At 40.5% G+C, this 17,182-nt stretch overlaps 1 protein-coding gene across 3 annotated transcripts in view; it reads left to right on the plus strand.

The window, feature by feature from the left end:
- The window catches only part of LOC116978262 (long-chain-fatty-acid--CoA ligase 6-like), a 90,088-nt gene that overhangs the window by 47,720 nt on the left and 25,186 nt on the right, over positions 1-17,182 (plus strand). For 2 of the 3 annotated variants that reach the window (XM_033029268.1, XM_033029270.1), the window contains exons 5-14: positions 1,173-1,274; positions 1,399-1,498; positions 3,826-4,004; positions 6,892-6,924; positions 7,135-7,186; positions 9,018-9,091; positions 12,566-12,643; positions 14,530-14,664; positions 15,361-15,495; positions 16,623-16,718. In XM_033029268.1, coding sequence (XP_032885159.1) covers positions 1,173-1,274; positions 1,399-1,498; positions 3,826-4,004; positions 6,892-6,924; positions 7,135-7,186; positions 9,018-9,091; positions 12,566-12,643; positions 14,530-14,664; positions 15,361-15,495; positions 16,623-16,718 — 984 coding nt within the window. Of the gene's footprint in view, positions 1-1,172; positions 1,275-1,398; positions 1,499-3,825; positions 4,005-6,891; positions 6,925-7,134; positions 7,187-9,017; positions 9,092-12,432; positions 12,511-12,565; positions 12,644-14,529; positions 14,665-15,360; positions 15,496-16,622; positions 16,719-17,182 lie in introns of all 3 variants that reach the window. The other variant, XM_033029269.1, reaches the window with a different exon arrangement.

Consider the following 17,182-nt stretch of genomic DNA (forward strand, 5'->3'; position numbering starts at 1 on the left):
ACCAATAACATGACGTCCTAACTCTTGTACACAATGCCCTGAGCAATGAAATGCAACAAAGCCAAATGATCTTTCACCATTCTGACAGAATGTTGCCACTTTCCTGGCTCCATGCACTTGACCCTCTTTGGTGTCTCTGTTCTACAACACTATTCAAGTGCCCTAACATTTATGGTGTTATCGCCAGATATTTTGTATATTCTGTACTTCGTCTTAAATTCTTACTTTTGGGTGTTTATTGATATCAATCCATTTTTTTCCACTAATGTGGAACAGATTTGGGATGTTATTCTCTGGAATGTTGGAGGTTGATGGGGGAAACTTGACAGAAGTATAGAAAATTTATGATATGGGGTAGAAGACAGTCAGAATCTTTTACCCGGGATGAAAATGTTGAGAGGGCATAACTTTAAATGGAGAGGGACAAAGTTTCAAAGAGATGTGTGGGGCAAGTATTTTGTTTACATAGAAGATGGTGGGTGCCTGGAACACACTGCCAGTGTGGTGGTGTCAGATGTGATAGTGATATGTAAGAAGCTTTTAAATAGACATGTGGACGTGCAGAGAATGGAGGGATATGGATTGCATACAGGCAGAGGAGATTAGTGTAACCTGGTATCATATTTGGCACAGACATTGTAGGCTGATGGATATGAATAAAATGATGTTTTGAAGATTGTCAAAAACTCATTGCTCTTTGATCTGTTTCCATGCTGTATGACTGTAATAACAAGGAACTGCAAATGCTGCTTTATACCAAAGATATAATGCTGGAGTAACTCTGCATCTCTGGAGCAAATGGATGGGTAATGGATAAATAAGTGTTCGTCACGGACTTGAAGGGCCGAGATGGCCTGTTTTCCGTGCTGTAATTGTTATATGGTTATATGGTAATGTTTTGGGTTGGGAAAACGTGTCTGAAGAAGGGTCCCGACCCGAAACGTCACCTATCCATTTTCTCCAGATATGCTGCCGAACCCGCTGAGTTACTTTGTGCCTATCTTCTGCATGACTATAACACTGAAACGCTTGTACGCACAGATATGATATCAATTGTTTTGGGGAAATCTCATTAGATGAAAAATTGCCATTTGATAAAAAGGGCGGCACTGTTTCGTTGGTTTTCTTTGCTCAGTGTACAATATGATGGAAGCAACACCATTTTCCTACAGGTTGCCAACAGAGCTATGGATTTGGGATCAGGGCTGCTCCAGAAAAACTGCAGGCCATCACCCGACCAGTTCATAGGAGTCTTTGCACAAAACAGGCCTGAGGTGAGAGATAGCTGCAGCAAGTTTTTTTTAAATAAACGTATTTTGCTGTTTGTTTGTGTGCATGAGGTTTTGTTCCTTTTTAGTGTTTATTTTTTGTATTTTTGTAATCACAACTTCTCACCAGTGGATTATTACCGAGCTGGCATGTTATACCTACTCCATGGTGATAGTGCCTCTTTATGACACACTTGGAGCTGAAGCCATTCGCTACATTATTAACACAGGTAATAAGAACACACTTCTCAAAACTATACCGTGTTTGCTGAACTTAAATGCCAAAAAAAGGTGAAATCAAAGGATCCTTGACTTCAAGGGTTAAAAGTAATGATCTAAGTTTCAAATCCCCTGCAAACTCTGCAGTAAACAGTAAAACTAGTAGCTTCATATTGTAAAACCATACAATTGCAAAACGGTATTCTACTGATGCAATTAAAATAAATGATCATCAATGCTTATTTATCACCCCAGATTGCTTTGGAAAAACTGTTTTGCAAAATAAATTCACATATTAGTAATATTCCAATCTGTTTTGCATGCTGTAAATCATGAGGAAACTATACATTTGTTCCCTGGTTTACAGAAGGAATTACAGTATATTATAACAAGTCTGAAAGTGTGCACACTCTCATTGTAATTGGAACAAAAATGGCTACATGGAAACATAAATTACTTGATATATTTATTCATGTATTTTGAATTATCAAATGTCACAACACAAGTGCATTTTGTGATTCGTTGAAACTTGATTTTTGAGACCAGGTGATGTTATCTCCCCAGTACAGTGGTATCCTCTCTTTGCAATAGTTGTCAAATATTTTGAATATTCCACCCACTCATCCTGTTTTTTTTAATTAACTCTTCTTTTAGGGTGTCTTTATATTGATATAATTTAATTCTTTGCATTGAACTGGGACAGGGATAGGATGTTATTCTCTGGAATATTGGAGGTTGAGGGAAGACCTGACGGGGATATAAAGTTATGAGGGGTATAGATAGGGTAGACAGTTAATCCTTTTCCCAGGGTGGAAATCTCAAGCACTAGAGGGCATAGATTTAAGATGAGGTAAAGTTCAATAAAGCTGTGTGAAGCAAGTTGTTTTTACAAGGAGTGGTGGGTGCTTGGAATGCGCTGCCGGGGTTGGTGGTGGAAGCGGGTATGATAGTGACAATTAAGAGGCTTTTGGATATGCAGGGATATGGATCACGTGCAGGCAGAGGAGATTAGTTTAATTTGCCATCTTCGACATGGACGTTGTGGACCGAAGGGCCAGTCCCTGTGCTATGGTGTATTTGTCACTTTAGTATTGATCTGTGACATTCTGCTAATTGGAGCAACAGCTAGTAGAAAAGTAAAAGAATCATTGAGATAATGGGAATCAATGTCAACACAAAACCAACACTCGAGGTGTATAATGAACTGGTGATCCGGACATTTTTCAATTGTGCAAAGAACAATTTTTAGTTCCAAAAGTCCTCGATTTGAATGCAATTCTCTCAGAACAAATCTTCAAGATAATCATATCCTGCAGGTCCACAAGACAGTTGGATTTTTTTAATGTATTGCTTGTCAGCAGAAACAAAATATTTTCAATTTATTTTCTTGTATTTTTCTCCCGACTTCAGGAGATGAAGTCTACATGAAAATCATTTTATTTCACCATTTTAAAAGATGCATGAAAGTGTGTTTGGCAAGAATTTTTCAATGAAGCTTACATATGACACCGTGAAACACATTATAGCATTATGTCCCTTGCAAGTGATATCACCAAGACAAAAACAATGCATGCCTGTACTATCTACCGGGAAAAAGTGTCCCAAAAATATTTTCATTACATTCTAAAGACTATGGCCTCATTATTTGGTGAAAATAATGCCTGGTTTAAATAGTGTATAAATAGCTAACAAAATGGCATTGTTGGCTGCGTTTGAAATCTAAGAATGTCTGGAAATATATTAATCCTTTTAGTAAATGGACCCCAAAATGCCATCTTGTTGCTCAGAATATTCTGGTGTTAAAATAATCCAAATTTAGTTTAAAACAACCCCAATGTAATTTGTGTAGGACGGATGTGCAGATGCTGGTTTACACTGAAGATATACACAAAATGCTGGAGTAACTCAGTGGGTCAGGCTGCATCTCTGAGAAAAGGAATAGGTGAGATTTCAGGTCGAGACCTTTCTTCAGTCTGAAGAAGGGTTTCAACTCAAAACATCACCTATTCCTTTTTCCCCAGAGATGCTGCCTGACCCACTGAGTTATTCCAGCATTTTGTGTATATCCCCAATGTAATTTCTCTAGTTAGATGTAAGCGGCATCTGAAATGGCTATCTTTTAACATTACAACATTACAAAGTTGTCTCTTCCTAAAAGCACTCCCCCTTTCAAATGCATGATGTAAAAATAGTTGTAAATGTGTTATCTTGACCGACAAATGTGCTTCCCTTGGGATGTGATTAGGAGTGAAGAGCGATTTTCTAAACTTGCTTGTAAGTACAAAATCTAGTTCTCGCCTGGCATGAGGCACCACTAATGCACGTCCTTCTTTTTAAGCTGAGATATCAACAGTTATCTGTGACAAAGTGGGAAAGGCAAAAATTCTTTTGAAGAATGTGGAGAAAAAGGAGACACCAGGCTTGAAGATAGTTATCCTAATGGACCCATTTGAGTTGGACTTGGTTGAGATGGGAGCTAACTGCGGTGTGGAGATATTAGCTCTTCAGGAGGTAGAGGTATGTGTCTAAACCGTTCCACTTAAATGGTGTAAGTACTTTTGTGTAGAGATTTGGCATAGAAACGGGCCCTTTGGCCCATTGAGTGTGTGCTTACCAACGTTCATCGGTACACTAGTGCTGTGTTATCCCAGTTTCGCACCCTGCACACTAAGGGCAATTTACCGAAGCCAATCACCCCACAAACCTGCACGAGGTAACCGGAGCACCCGAAGAAAACCCATGCGGTCACAAAGAGAATGAACAAACTCTGTACAGACTGCACCCGTAGTCAGGATCAAACCCGGGTCACTGGCAATGTGAGGCTGCAACTCTATTGCTGGCTTTTGAAGGGCTTTTGGACAGGCATATGGAGATACAGGGAATGGAAGGATATGGATCATGTGCAGGCAGACAACATTAGTTTATCTTGGCATCATGTTCGGCACAGATGTTGTGGGCCGAAGGGCCTGTCCCTGTGCTGTACTGCTCTATGTTCGCATGAGCTAACTTAGTTTGTAAAGTCATATCTGCAGCAGTGGTTTAGCCATGTATGCTGCATTAAGGGCCTGTCCCACGAGCATGCGACTGCATGCGGCAAGCGCGACCATACGGCTCAAGCGACCACGTTAGGCCTCGCGGGGCCGGTCCCACTTCGATCGCCGGAGCCGTATGGAGTTGTGCAGAGCTGGTCCCGACATCGCGCGGGGCTCCGAAAAACTGACACTGTCCAAAAATTCCGCGTGGCAACGGCATGCCGGCCCGCAGCCACATTGAAGCCGTACATACCGCCTCGACGGGCGTGCGCAGCGTCTTGACGCCGTACGCAGCGTCTTGATGCCGTACACAGCGTCCTGACGGCGTACGCATAGCGCGAACATCCCGCGGACTTCGCTCAAACTTCACTCGAACTTCACGTCAACTCGTACAGGATCACTCGACCTCCGCGCGGCCCCCGTTTCCGGTTTGGTCGCGCTTGCCGCATGCAGTCGCATGCTGGTGGAACAGGCCCTGTACGGGGATCACTCGACCTCCGCGTGGCCCCCGCTTCCGGTTTGGTCGCGCTTGCCGCATGCAGTCGCATGCTCGTGGGACAGTCCTTTAGGCAGAGCAGCAAGCGATGACCAAAGGTAGAGTGAATATTCCGAGGGAGAAAGGGAAGAAAAATAACACTTCAAAGCCTAATCCTTGAATAAATGCAGGGAGCTGTGCACTCGCATTGATTGCTCAGACAAATGCCATCGCGGTTTTCAAAGGTCATATTGTCAGGGTTGTGTAACTGATCTGCCCTGCCAGTGAGCTGAAGGGAATTGTCACTCTGAATGTCTTAGCCTCGGCATCATTTCAGAGGCTAACGTAATCAAAGACGGTTCTCCTCCTTTTCCCCACACCCGTCGGGCAGAAGGTACAGAAGCATGAAAGCGCTCACCACCAGACTCGGGAAAAGCTTCTTCCCCTCGGTTATCAGTCTTCTGAATGGTCTTAACATAAACCAGGTCTACAGTCCAATTCTCTGACCTAACTCATTGCAGGCAGTGGTCTGTGTCTCTGGAACTATTATGCTACAATGCTGAGAAATTGTATTCTGTACCCTGTAGCTTTCTTTTTGCTCTACCAGTTTGGCTTGATTGTATTTGTGTATAGTATTATCAATTTGCACCTAGCTTGGCACACGTGACAATAATAATCCTAAACCATGAACAACCTAAACCATTTCAGATAGGAGCTCAAGAAATTGCTTATTATCAGTTTGTGGCTCACTACTGTATTTTAAAATTGAGTGAAAGTCCATAAACAGCCAGTGATTATATTTTAAAAAAGTCCTGTAAATTGCTAGAAAGTGATATCTAGTATGAACAGCTTCACAAATGATAGCTCAACACAAAACTGCATAAAGTTTTGTTATCATTCACATGAACATAGCCATTACAAGGATGACAGGTGAGATTTCCTAACATTGAGGCAAGGATAGAGTATGGGCTAGTCTGTTTTATTTTAAACCAGTGAGTACATGATATCAATAGACAATAGGTGCAGGAGCAGGCCATTTGGCCCTTCGAGCCAGCACCGCCATTCAATGTGATCATGGCTGATCATCCCCAATCAGTACCCCTTTCCTGCCTTTTCCCCATATCCCCTGACTCCGCTATCTTTAAGAGCCCTATCCAGCTCCCTCTTGAAAGCATCCAGAGAACCGGCCTCCAACGCCCTCTGAGGCAGAGAATTCCACACTCTCAACTCTCTGTGAGAAAAAGAGTTTCCACGTCTCCGTTCTAAATGGCTTACCCCTTATTCTTAAACTGTGACCCCTGGTTCTGGACTCCCCCAACACCGGGAACATGTTTCCTGCCTCCAGCCTGTCCAAACCCTTAACAATCTTATATGTTTCAATAAGATCCCCTCTCATCTTTCTAAACTCCAGAGTGTACAAGTTACCACTGGGTACAAAAGTTTTGAGTTTTTAAAAAAATCCAGCCAACAAAAGAATCTTATCAAACAATTTTTAAACAAATTATGGTAATAGTACTGAACAAACTTTTGGTTTCTTCTGAAGAAGGATTCTGACTGGAAACATCACTTGACTATTCCCTCCACAGCTGATCCATTGAGTTCCTCCAGCAATTTGTTTTGCTCAAAATTCCAGCATCTGCAGTTCCTTGTGTCTCCATAGGAATCTTTTGCAAATTATTCTGATGCCCAACAAGTTTATACTCTGTGGTATTTTATCAATGAAAGGACCCAGAATAAAGCACATAACCACTTAATGACACTTTCTGTAGTTGCCCTAAATTGGAAGTTAATTACTGATTGAAGAGCTTTCCTTCTAAAACCACCCATCACAAATTAGCAGTCATAATCTATGTCCAATTTTTTACTCTGATTTACTTTCTTCTCTTCTTGCTTTCAGAATCTTGGAAAAATTAACAAACAAACTCCTGTGGTGAGTCGAGCAACAATCTCTCTGTTTCTTTGGAACATTCCAAAAACATGTTGATAATTTGGGAACAAGCGACATGAATGGTCGTCTAGCTATTGGCATCGATGCGCACAATGTATTGTTTGGTTTTCAGCACACATCAGTCTCCTCCATTTCCCTGCAGTTTCCCTGAGTTCCTTCATTGCTGTTTTTTTGTGTTTTTTTTGCACGCAGCCTCCCCGACCTGAAGATCTATCGATTGTCTGTTTCACAAGCGGAACAACGGGTATGTACTGCCTGGAATTATGATTTGAGCACTGTTGTGAACTTGGGTCTTTTCTCCCAGCCTATGCACATCTTAGCAGGGAAGCTGATCAGTCTTTAGTTTGACTTTAGAGAGACCGTGTGGAAACAGGCTCTTCAGCCCACCAAGTCCACACTGACTAGCAATCACACTGTACATCTAGACACTAGGGACAATTTACAATTTTTTTTATACAAGCCAATTAACTTGCAGACCTGTACTTCTTTGGAGCGTGAGAGGAACCCGGAGGACCAGGAATAAAACCCACGCTGTCACAGGGAGAACGTACAATACATACATGTCCACACAGACAGCACCTGTAGTCAGGAATGAACCTGGGGTCTCTGGTACTCCTGAGTGCTGTGCCACTGTGCCTCAGTCCCATAGCTAGAAACATAGTATGCATATGTCTATAGATACAGTGGAAGAAATAACTTGTATAGTCTCTCTCAACCCCTCTACATTTTGGAATGCTCCCTGCTTCATGTATGGTGGAGTAATGATTAAGATAGTGGGCTTGTAGCCAGAGGCCAGGGTGATGAGTTCAGATCTACCTCTTGAGCTTGGAAATTTAAATTCACGTAGAAACAAAGATCTGCAGATGCTGGTTAATACTCAAAAGCACACTGTGCTGGAGTAAGATCAGGCAGCATCTCTAGAGACCACACCTGGAGTATTGCGTACAGTTTTGGTCTCCTAATCTGAGGAAAGACATTCTTGCCATAGAGGGAGTACAGAGAAGGTTCACCAGACTGATTCCTGGGATGGCAGGACTTTCATATGAAGAAAGACTGGATAGACTCGGCTTGTACATGCTGGAGTTTAGAAGATTGAGGGGGATCTTATAGAAACGTACAAAATTCTTAAGGGGTTGGACAGGCTAGATGCAGGAAGATTATTCACGATGTTGGGAAAGTCCAGAACTAGGGGTCACAGTTTAAGGATAAGAGGGAAGTCTTTTAGGACCGAGATGAGAAAATCATTTTTTACACAGAGAGTGGTGAATCTGTGGAATTCTCTGCCACAGAAGGTAGTTGAGGCCAGTTCATTGGCTATATTTAAGAGGGAGTTAGATGTGGCCCCTGTGGCTAAAGGGATCAGGGGGTATGGAGAGAAGGCAGGGATAGGATACTGAGCTGGATGATCAGCCATGATCATATTGAATGGCGGTGCAGGCTCGAAGGGCCGAATGGCCTACTCCTGCACCTAATTTCTATGTTTCTATGTCTAGAGAACATGGATAGATGATGGTTCTGGTTCAGGCTGTTCTTCAGACCTGTCTTTTTTGTGAATTTAAATTCATGATAATTAATAATATCTAACTAACGAACTGATATCGGTGATGGTAACCATGAAACTGCTGATTTGTCAATAATAACTCAAGCTGTAACCTTACCCATGCAGACTTCTATAGTGTGCCAGTCCCACTACTATGTTAGAATCTTAATTACTTCCTCAGAGCCAGGAGTTGTGGTTGGGTAATCAATATTGTCATGCCTACAGAGTTTTTATAAAAAGCAATGCTCAATTTATGTGCTTAGCAGACACCCACAAAAACGATAACAAGATTAAATGGTCAGGCAAAGTTCTCATTAGAGCTTTACATCATTGGAGGAGGCCATTTGGAGCATGAAAACGTCAGTGGGAGGGGGGGGGGTGGGGGGGGGGGGGTGGGGGGGGGGGGGGGTTGGGGGGGGGGGGGGGGGGGGCCTCGAATTCAATTTTCCTCGTATGACTTTACTTTCCACTTTATTTTAGTTGCTTGCTATTTTGTGAATTACTGATTGGTTTGATGATATATGTTTCTTTTCAGGAAATCCTAAAGGTGCCATGCTCACACATGGGAATGTGGTGGCTGATTTTTCAGGGTTTTTGAAAGTTACAGAGGTGAATATAGAAACAAAAATCTCTTTGGCCGCAAGTAAAATAAGTATTCGGAGCTTGTCATAGAGGAAGCACTATTTTCAGTCCTCATTACCCTTAAATAATAAAAATTGTGCAAAAAATATGTTGACCATGTTAATTTGCGAAATATTGAGATGAATTTGTAATACAGATTAAATGTTAGCTATTAAATGGAAATTTATACAAGTTCAGCCATGGTATTACCATACTTTTACAACTTCATTGGATATCACTGATAGACACAAAATGCTGGAGCAACTCAGCGGGACAGTCAGCATCCCTGGAGAGAAGGAATAGGCGACGCCTCGGGTCAAGACCCTTCACTGATATTGATTTGAAACTTGACACAAAGTGCTGGAGTAACTTGACGGATCAGACAGCATGTCTGGAGAGCATGGATAGGTGACGTTTTGGGTCGGGCCTCTTCTTCCTTGAGAAATTCATTGATTTGAACTTGCTTCTAATCTGTCTTGTGAACATGTGGAATCTATGTTCTTAAATTGAAGGGACTGATGATGCGGTTAGGCAAAGATAGACACAAAGTGCTGGAGTAACTCAGTAGGTCAGGCAGCTTCACTGGAGAAAAAGGATGGGCAACGTTTCTGGTCAGGACCTTTCCTCAGACTGAAAGTGAGGAGGGGAGAGGTGAAGAGTTGGAGGTAAGGAAAGAGTAGGACCAATCAAGGCTGGCCACAAATGACCTCTGGCAGGGCGGTGCCTGGTAAACTCATTGTTAACCAGTGAAGATGTGATCTTAAAAGGGGAAACAAAGTGGAGAACTGTGAAACTGGTAAAACAGCTAGTGTAAACACACCATTCTCTGTAAATATTTTTTTTAAACTTGCCCCCGCACATCTCCTTTAAACTTTGCCTCTCTCACCTTGTAGCTATGCCCTGTAGTCTTTGACATTTCCACTCGGGGCTCTGTGTCAACCCTAACTAGGCCTCATAATTTTATATACAACATATTCAACATGATTAATCTTTAAGGGGAAGAAACGTTTTGAGGCAGCTTTATCATAGCACAGCATCAGCAAACCTATATAGAATGCTGGTAAAATAATGCTCTTTATTTTAAACACTATTAGTCTCCCCGCTGTTAGCCTAATAAAAGGTTCATCAATAATCTTGCAGTATCTCTTGCTCATCCTGTCATACTTTAAGAACCAAATGCTGCCATATATATTCCCCCTCCTGGCAACTGTTAGTTATTTCCTGCTACACCTATTGTTATCTGCAGTTTAATCAGTGTGCAATATAATCTACTATTCTTGGAAGCAATTAATAGGAGAACAGAAAACTGCTAATTAGCTGAATAAGACTGTGAACCACAAAAGATAAATACAGGAATTCGACATCGGTGCAAAGTAAAAAGAACAATGAACAGCAGCACATGTTTCAATGAAAAGAACTATAGGATGGTGTATATATAGTCTTGCACACACGGAGTTCCAAATTGCCATCCATATTAAATAGCACATTTATGGGACTAAAGAGGTTGCGTTTTGAGGGACTTCGCAGCCACAATTAATGGCTACTTTAAGTGTGGAGAATCGCGATCTCCAGTTAGTAATACAGATTAAATGTGGATGTAGACCCTCTCACCCTAAGCGTCATAACTAATGCTCCTAATATAAGTAATCAAACACGCTGATCTTTCATTCAGCAGCAGAAACGATTCACAACAGATGCAGATTAAAGGGATTATAGCTATCTTCCTAAATCTTATAAAGTAGCAGGGTATGTGCGCAGGGCATGTGCAACAGGATAGGTATTCCGTTCAGTAAATGATTTAAAAAAAACCTTTGCCTATGAATCTGTCCAGTTGCATATTTTCACAAACATTGGTTGAACAGGGGCTGCAACTTTCTGACACTTTTTGCAGTCCAAGAATTTTATACAGCAAATGAGCATTTCCCATGTAGAGAAAGGGAGAATTGTAAAATTTTAGTGTTTTATGGTGCATTAGATTGTTTGATCTTCCTGTGCAATATTGAAGAACTGAGATTTGACCAATGTGTGTAATATCTGTCAGTAATTTTTGTGTCATTATACTTGAGATATTTTGTCTTTCCAGTTATACTCTGCTGTCATATTAAATCAACATTCAATATGTTCAGTAATATTGTTTAAAAAATCTAAACCAAAAACTTAGTTCTTTAGTACACTCTAGTCACGGGCTATACGTTGCAACATAGTCGAGCCGGCATTGCCTATCCTTCAATTTACTACAGCAAATGAAATGAGATGGGAAAAATAACCCAACGAGATGTAGGGCAATGGATGAAAAAGGTTTTTCCATATATATTTGGAAAGTTTACTTTTTCTAGTTAATGTGTTGATTAAGTTTTGAAAACTCATATCTTCCACAGATTTTATAGATATGCTTATGTATACAAATTCTTAAAAATTGTACATGCTATTTCATTATTTACTCTTAAAGGGGCTCTGTCATAGTGTTCCCAACATTTTGCTGTGTTGATGTCCATAACACAATTCACCGGGAATTTAGTGAGTAGCCAGCTTGGAACTACAGGCAACTTGTGCTTTACCTGTGTTTGATTTATGCATTTTTGGATCAATGCACTTGATTAATTAACACACGGCAAATTTACGTGCACATGAAAAAAATTACACGCTCAAATTTACGCCTGGTCGTATAAATTTGCGCCTTTTTAAAAATTGTGCACTGCTCTCCAAGAACGTAACCCTAGCGTAAAACATGAGGTGCCCGTACTTTGTGAGAAAGCAGAAGGAAGAAAGAAATCTCAGAGGCACTGAATCTTAATGAAACTGTGTACCGTTTGATTGCAACGTAGTGTGTGGCAAATTATTAAATTTGCTACACGGAGCTTTTTTCCAGTTTAAAGCAAGACGCAGTTTGACAGTCCCTTTGCGTTATATCGGTTGTCTGCGGGCCTTTCCTATCAACAGCCCTTGTCCTCCAGACAGGGTACATGTCCGACGAAAGCTTTATCAAACGGAGAACATTGTTTTCACAAGAGGCTAAATTATAAAGCTGAAATAAAAACACAAAATGCTGGAAACACTTAGCAAGGCAGGCAGTCTTTGTGGAGAGATGTGGTTGATATTTCAAGCTTGGTGTGTTGTGAGGTATGGTTTTTTGTGATGTGGGTATTAACACAATTTTGTAGGGTGCAACTAACATTTTCTTCCTCTTCACACAACCTATCAGATGACAAAGCTCCTTTAATTCGTGTCTGTTTCTTCTTGATGCCATTTCTCTTTTCTTTTGTAACTTTCTCTTTGTCTCTCTGTCAGTGTATTCTCCTCTGTCTCACATTCCCTCATACCCTCTGCAGAAAGTGATCTTTCCAAGACAGGATGATGTCCTTGTTTCCTTCTTGCCTCTGGCTCATATGTTTGAGAGACTTATCCAGGTAAGAGTCAGTCTCTTTCTCTCACCAGGCCTGTGCCGTTTATTATATTTTACAGAGCCAGTGGTTACCTACATCTGAAGATGTACATATTTCCTACTTGCCTTTAGCACACATGTTTGAAAGAATGGTACAGGTAAGAAGGAAAAGGGCGACTAAGTAACATCAGCGTTTTCCATCACGTTGAAAATATATGCATTTATTTTCTGGTCTTAACTGCTTACGTTTTTAGGAATGCCCTACTAAGAGCTGCATTGACTTGGATTAATACTGTATTTACTGACTAAATACTAAATATTTACTATACTAATGACATTATGTTCAGCTAACCATGTTTATGCTTTAAAATAAACATAGACACAAACACAGTACTGGAGTGATTCAGCGGGCCAGGCAGCATCTGTGGAGGACGTGGATAGGTGATGTTTACCCTTGAAAATGTCGCCTATGTCCTTGTCCTCCAGAGATGCTGCCTGACCTGCTGAGTTACTCCAGCACTTATTTTCTTTTTTTGTAAACCAACATCTGCAGTTCCTTCATTTATGCTACACCTTGTTACTACCAACTACATTTCATCACAGGGTGACAGTGGCACAGTGGTAGAGTTGCTGCCTTACACACCAGAGACCTGGGTCAATCCTGACTGCGGGTGCTGTCTGTAAGGGGTTTATATGCTCTCCCTGTGACTGCATGAATTTTTTTTGGGTGCTCAAGTTTCCTCACACATTCCAAAGACGTGCAGGTTTGTAAGTTAATTGGCTTCTGTAAATTGTCCCTAGTGTGTAGGATAGAACTAGTGTGCTGATGATTGCTGGTTAGCGCTAACTTGGTGGGCCGAAGGGCCTGTTTCATAGAAACATAGAAAATAGGTGCAGGAGTAGGCCATTCGGCCCTTCGAGCCTGCACCACCATTCAATATGATCATGGCTGATCAACTCAATATCCTGTACCTGCCTTCTCTCCATACCCCCTGATCCCTTTAGCCACATGGGCCATATCTAACTCCCTCTTAAATATAGCCAATGAACTGGCCTCAACTACCTTCTGTGGCAGAGAGTTCCAGAGATTCACCACTCTCTGTGTGAAAAATTTTTTTCTCATCTTGGTCCTAAAGGATTTCCCCTCTGTCCTCAAACTGTGACCCCTTGTCCTGGACTTCCCCAACATCGGGAACAATCTTCCTGCATCTAGCCTGTCCAACCCCTTAAGAATTTTCCACTCTGTATCTCTAAACCAAAGCTAATTGTGTCATCAAAGTGAATGTAGTTTCAATGCAATCCCGGTGATTTTAAGACACCAAATGTCTATTAGATTGGTGTGACCAACTGTTTCATATCAATATATCACACACAGCAACATCTTGCTTTGAATTAAAGCAACACGATGCAATTTAGATTTACTTTCTTTCAAATGTCATCGTACAATTTGGTGTTCTCATTCGGTAGCTTTCATTAACAGCCTGATAATATACTTACAAAATAGCAACACTTTAATTTTCCCACTATAGTATATTACACACTAGTCTTACTCCGTCAACTTGGTAATTGACTGGTTGACTGACTGACTAATCCTGACTGGTTGCATCATGCCTGGTACGGCAATATCCAATGCACAGAATCACAAAAGGTTGCAGAGTGGTGGACATAGAATACTCCTGCACCTATTTTCTATGTTTCTATGTGCAAAAACTACAGAACAGAATCTGTATTTACATGTTAGAATTTTTTTTTACAAAAGACACAACACAACAGTAATTTAGTCCCTGCTGAGATAAGAGTTTACAGTCCTGATGGCCTGTGGTAATGAATGTTCCATTCATTAACTACCTCTGCTATGATGCAGTTCACCTTGAAATGGCCCTCTGCCATTTTATCTTGATGTAAATGTCATACTCTAAACTGAAATTAGCTTTTTAAGAAATATTCATTTTCTTAATTGAATAACTTGAAGTACTTTAAACATTGTGACAGGAACATCAAATTTGGGACTATTTTAAGTCTTTGGGATTCTATATTCTTTCAGTCTGTCGTTATATGCCATGGAGGCAGGATTGGGTTCTTCCAAGGTGACATTAGGCTCCTGTCTGATGATATGAAGGCTCTACATCCAACAATATTTCCAGTAGTTCCAAGACTGTTAAATAGAATGTACGATAAGGTAAGATCTATTCTGTAAAATGAATGCACAATTTAGTAGGTATAGCATAACATGTCCACTTGTGTTGCTAGTTAAGACAACAGGACATCCCAATGGCACAGTTGGTAGAGCAAGTCCATTATAACAAGGGTTTACTGTATTATCTTTTATTTAGCCACGACTTACTGCTTTTTATTGTACACGAAAAAATGCCGGTACCCATAATTAATAAACGAGCGTATCACGTGGCTGAAAAACAAAATAATTAAGTTTAACTTTCTCGAGATGCTGGCACGCTGTAATGTCACATAAAAAGCACTGCCTGTGTATAATATTGTCACAACCCCATAACCTGACATTGTTAATTACACGTACAACTTTGCGAATCTTGTTTAATACACCTTGTGCATCTACACAAGCTCTTAAACCTGTATTAGATCATTTCGTAACTTAAAAACAGAAAATGCTGGGAACTCTCACCAGGCCAGGCAGCAGCTGTGTAAAAAGAGTTAATATTTCAGGTCCAAAACCTACTGTGGTCAGCTGATGCTTTTGTACACTGTTGCTATCTAAAATGTTATTCTTTCTCTTTATCAGTATTATTTATTTCTCCCAATTGTTTGTGAATTGTTCTCTTTTAAAGCACTTCAAGTGTGTATTTATAGTATGTCATACAACTGAAGTGCAATATATATAAATATGTTTGATTTATTTTAGGTATTTAGTCAAGCGGGTACACCAGTAAAACGCTGGCTACTGGAATTTGCTGCTCGAAGAAAAGCAGCTGAGGTACGAAATGGTATCATAAGGAATGACAGCATCTGGGATAAAATCTTCTTCAAGAAAATACAGGTAAAAAAGGAACTGGTGATTATCATTATATACAGTACTATTTAACATCAATACTTAGCACACCAGATCTCTCATCTGTTGCGTTTTAACCTTTTAAAAAAAGTTTAGTTTAGAGAACAGCATGAACATGGCCCACTGAGTCAATGCTGACCCATTCACACTAGTTCTGATATCCCACTTTCATATCCACTCTCAGCACGGGGGTATTTTTGTTGCAATTATTCTACGAACCTGCATGTCTTTTGAAAGTACATGACATTTAGGCTCTATAATTATTGTGTTGGGAAAATTATTCCTTGCACCTTGACATAGAGATGGTTGTTCGCACAAACTTTAGGTCAGCAAATTTTCAGAAAGCCAATTTTTTTTTTTTGTGTTTTCTCAAGCATTCAATAAAGGGTTGATTAACTTCCCACAGCAAATTCATCTTTAATTTGGACCATGAAATGGCTTACTCTCTTACATACTGGTGAAAGTCTTTCCAATTCCCTCTGTGCTGTTGCCAATTGGAAGATCAGATATGTATTTTTTAAAGGGATGCTGAAGACTATTCAGTGGATGAAGTAAACCATTTAAATACCATCAAGCTTGCATGATTAAATTGCTGCAGTCATCTCCATTGCTTCCTATTGCCATGGAAGAGCTAATCACTATGTCCCAAATTTAACATGATGTAACTTTATAACCTTGTAGCTTTGGAGGAGAGCCTGCTCAATGTTCTCTTTAATTTGTAATCTTTTTCTGATCTATTAATTCCAGGGGGAGTAATATTCCTTGTATTAGCAACAGTTGTATTTGCAGGATACTCTATGGGGTACATTTATAGATCAGTTATAAAGCTAACTGGGAAATTATCTGAGCCATGAATAAGTGGCACTGACTAGAAAATATAGACAACTCACTGGTACTGATCCTATGTACTTTTCCTGACTTGTATCCCAGTGCATTTCTGGATTATTTAAAATTGAATACGCCCTCTCGTATTTGAAAACTGTGTGAAATGTTGTTTGCAGTATAGAAACTTTTTTTAATTTCCCTGGTCTTGATGTAATGTGAAGCTTCCATTAAATGTGTGCTATCCAGAATTTGTTGTGCTCCCTGTTAATTAAAGATCTTTATTTGCACAGGAGAGTCTGGGGGGGAAGGTGAGAATGATTGTGACCGGAGCTGCTCCTGCCTCTCCCGCTGTGCTTGGTTTCCTAAGAGCAGCTCTGGGTTGCCAGGTAAGGAAGATTTTTTTTCCCCCACTTCTGTTACTCTTTCAAGTTTCTGAGAACAATTTTATTTTGAATAATCCAATTCTATAATTACATCTCATTCAACTTCTCATAAATAACAAAGAGAGATGGACCATACACTTAACATCTTTACCGTAGAAACAAGGAACTGCAAGTGCTGGTTTACACACAAAAAAGACTCAAAGTACTGGAGTAAGTCAGCAGGTCAGGCAGCATCTCAGGAGAGCATGGATATGTGATGTTTTGGGCTAGGACCCTTCTTGGTACTGATGGGTTCACATCTCCTGGGTAGCTGTTCCCTCTCCAGAATATTGGACTCTGTGGCCATTAGTACAACTAATTTCTATTAAACTGCAGAAAAGGCAAGTGATGTGATGTTTATAGAGAGACCATTGTACACTCTTGAGTCATAAATTATAGCCATAGATTCATACAGTGTGGAAACAGGC

The sequence above is a fragment of the Amblyraja radiata genome, chromosome 11, assembly GCF_010909765.2.
Source record: "Amblyraja radiata isolate CabotCenter1 chromosome 11, sAmbRad1.1.pri, whole genome shotgun sequence".
In the NCBI taxonomy this organism is placed as follows: Eukaryota; Metazoa; Chordata; class Chondrichthyes; order Rajiformes; family Rajidae; genus Amblyraja; species Amblyraja radiata.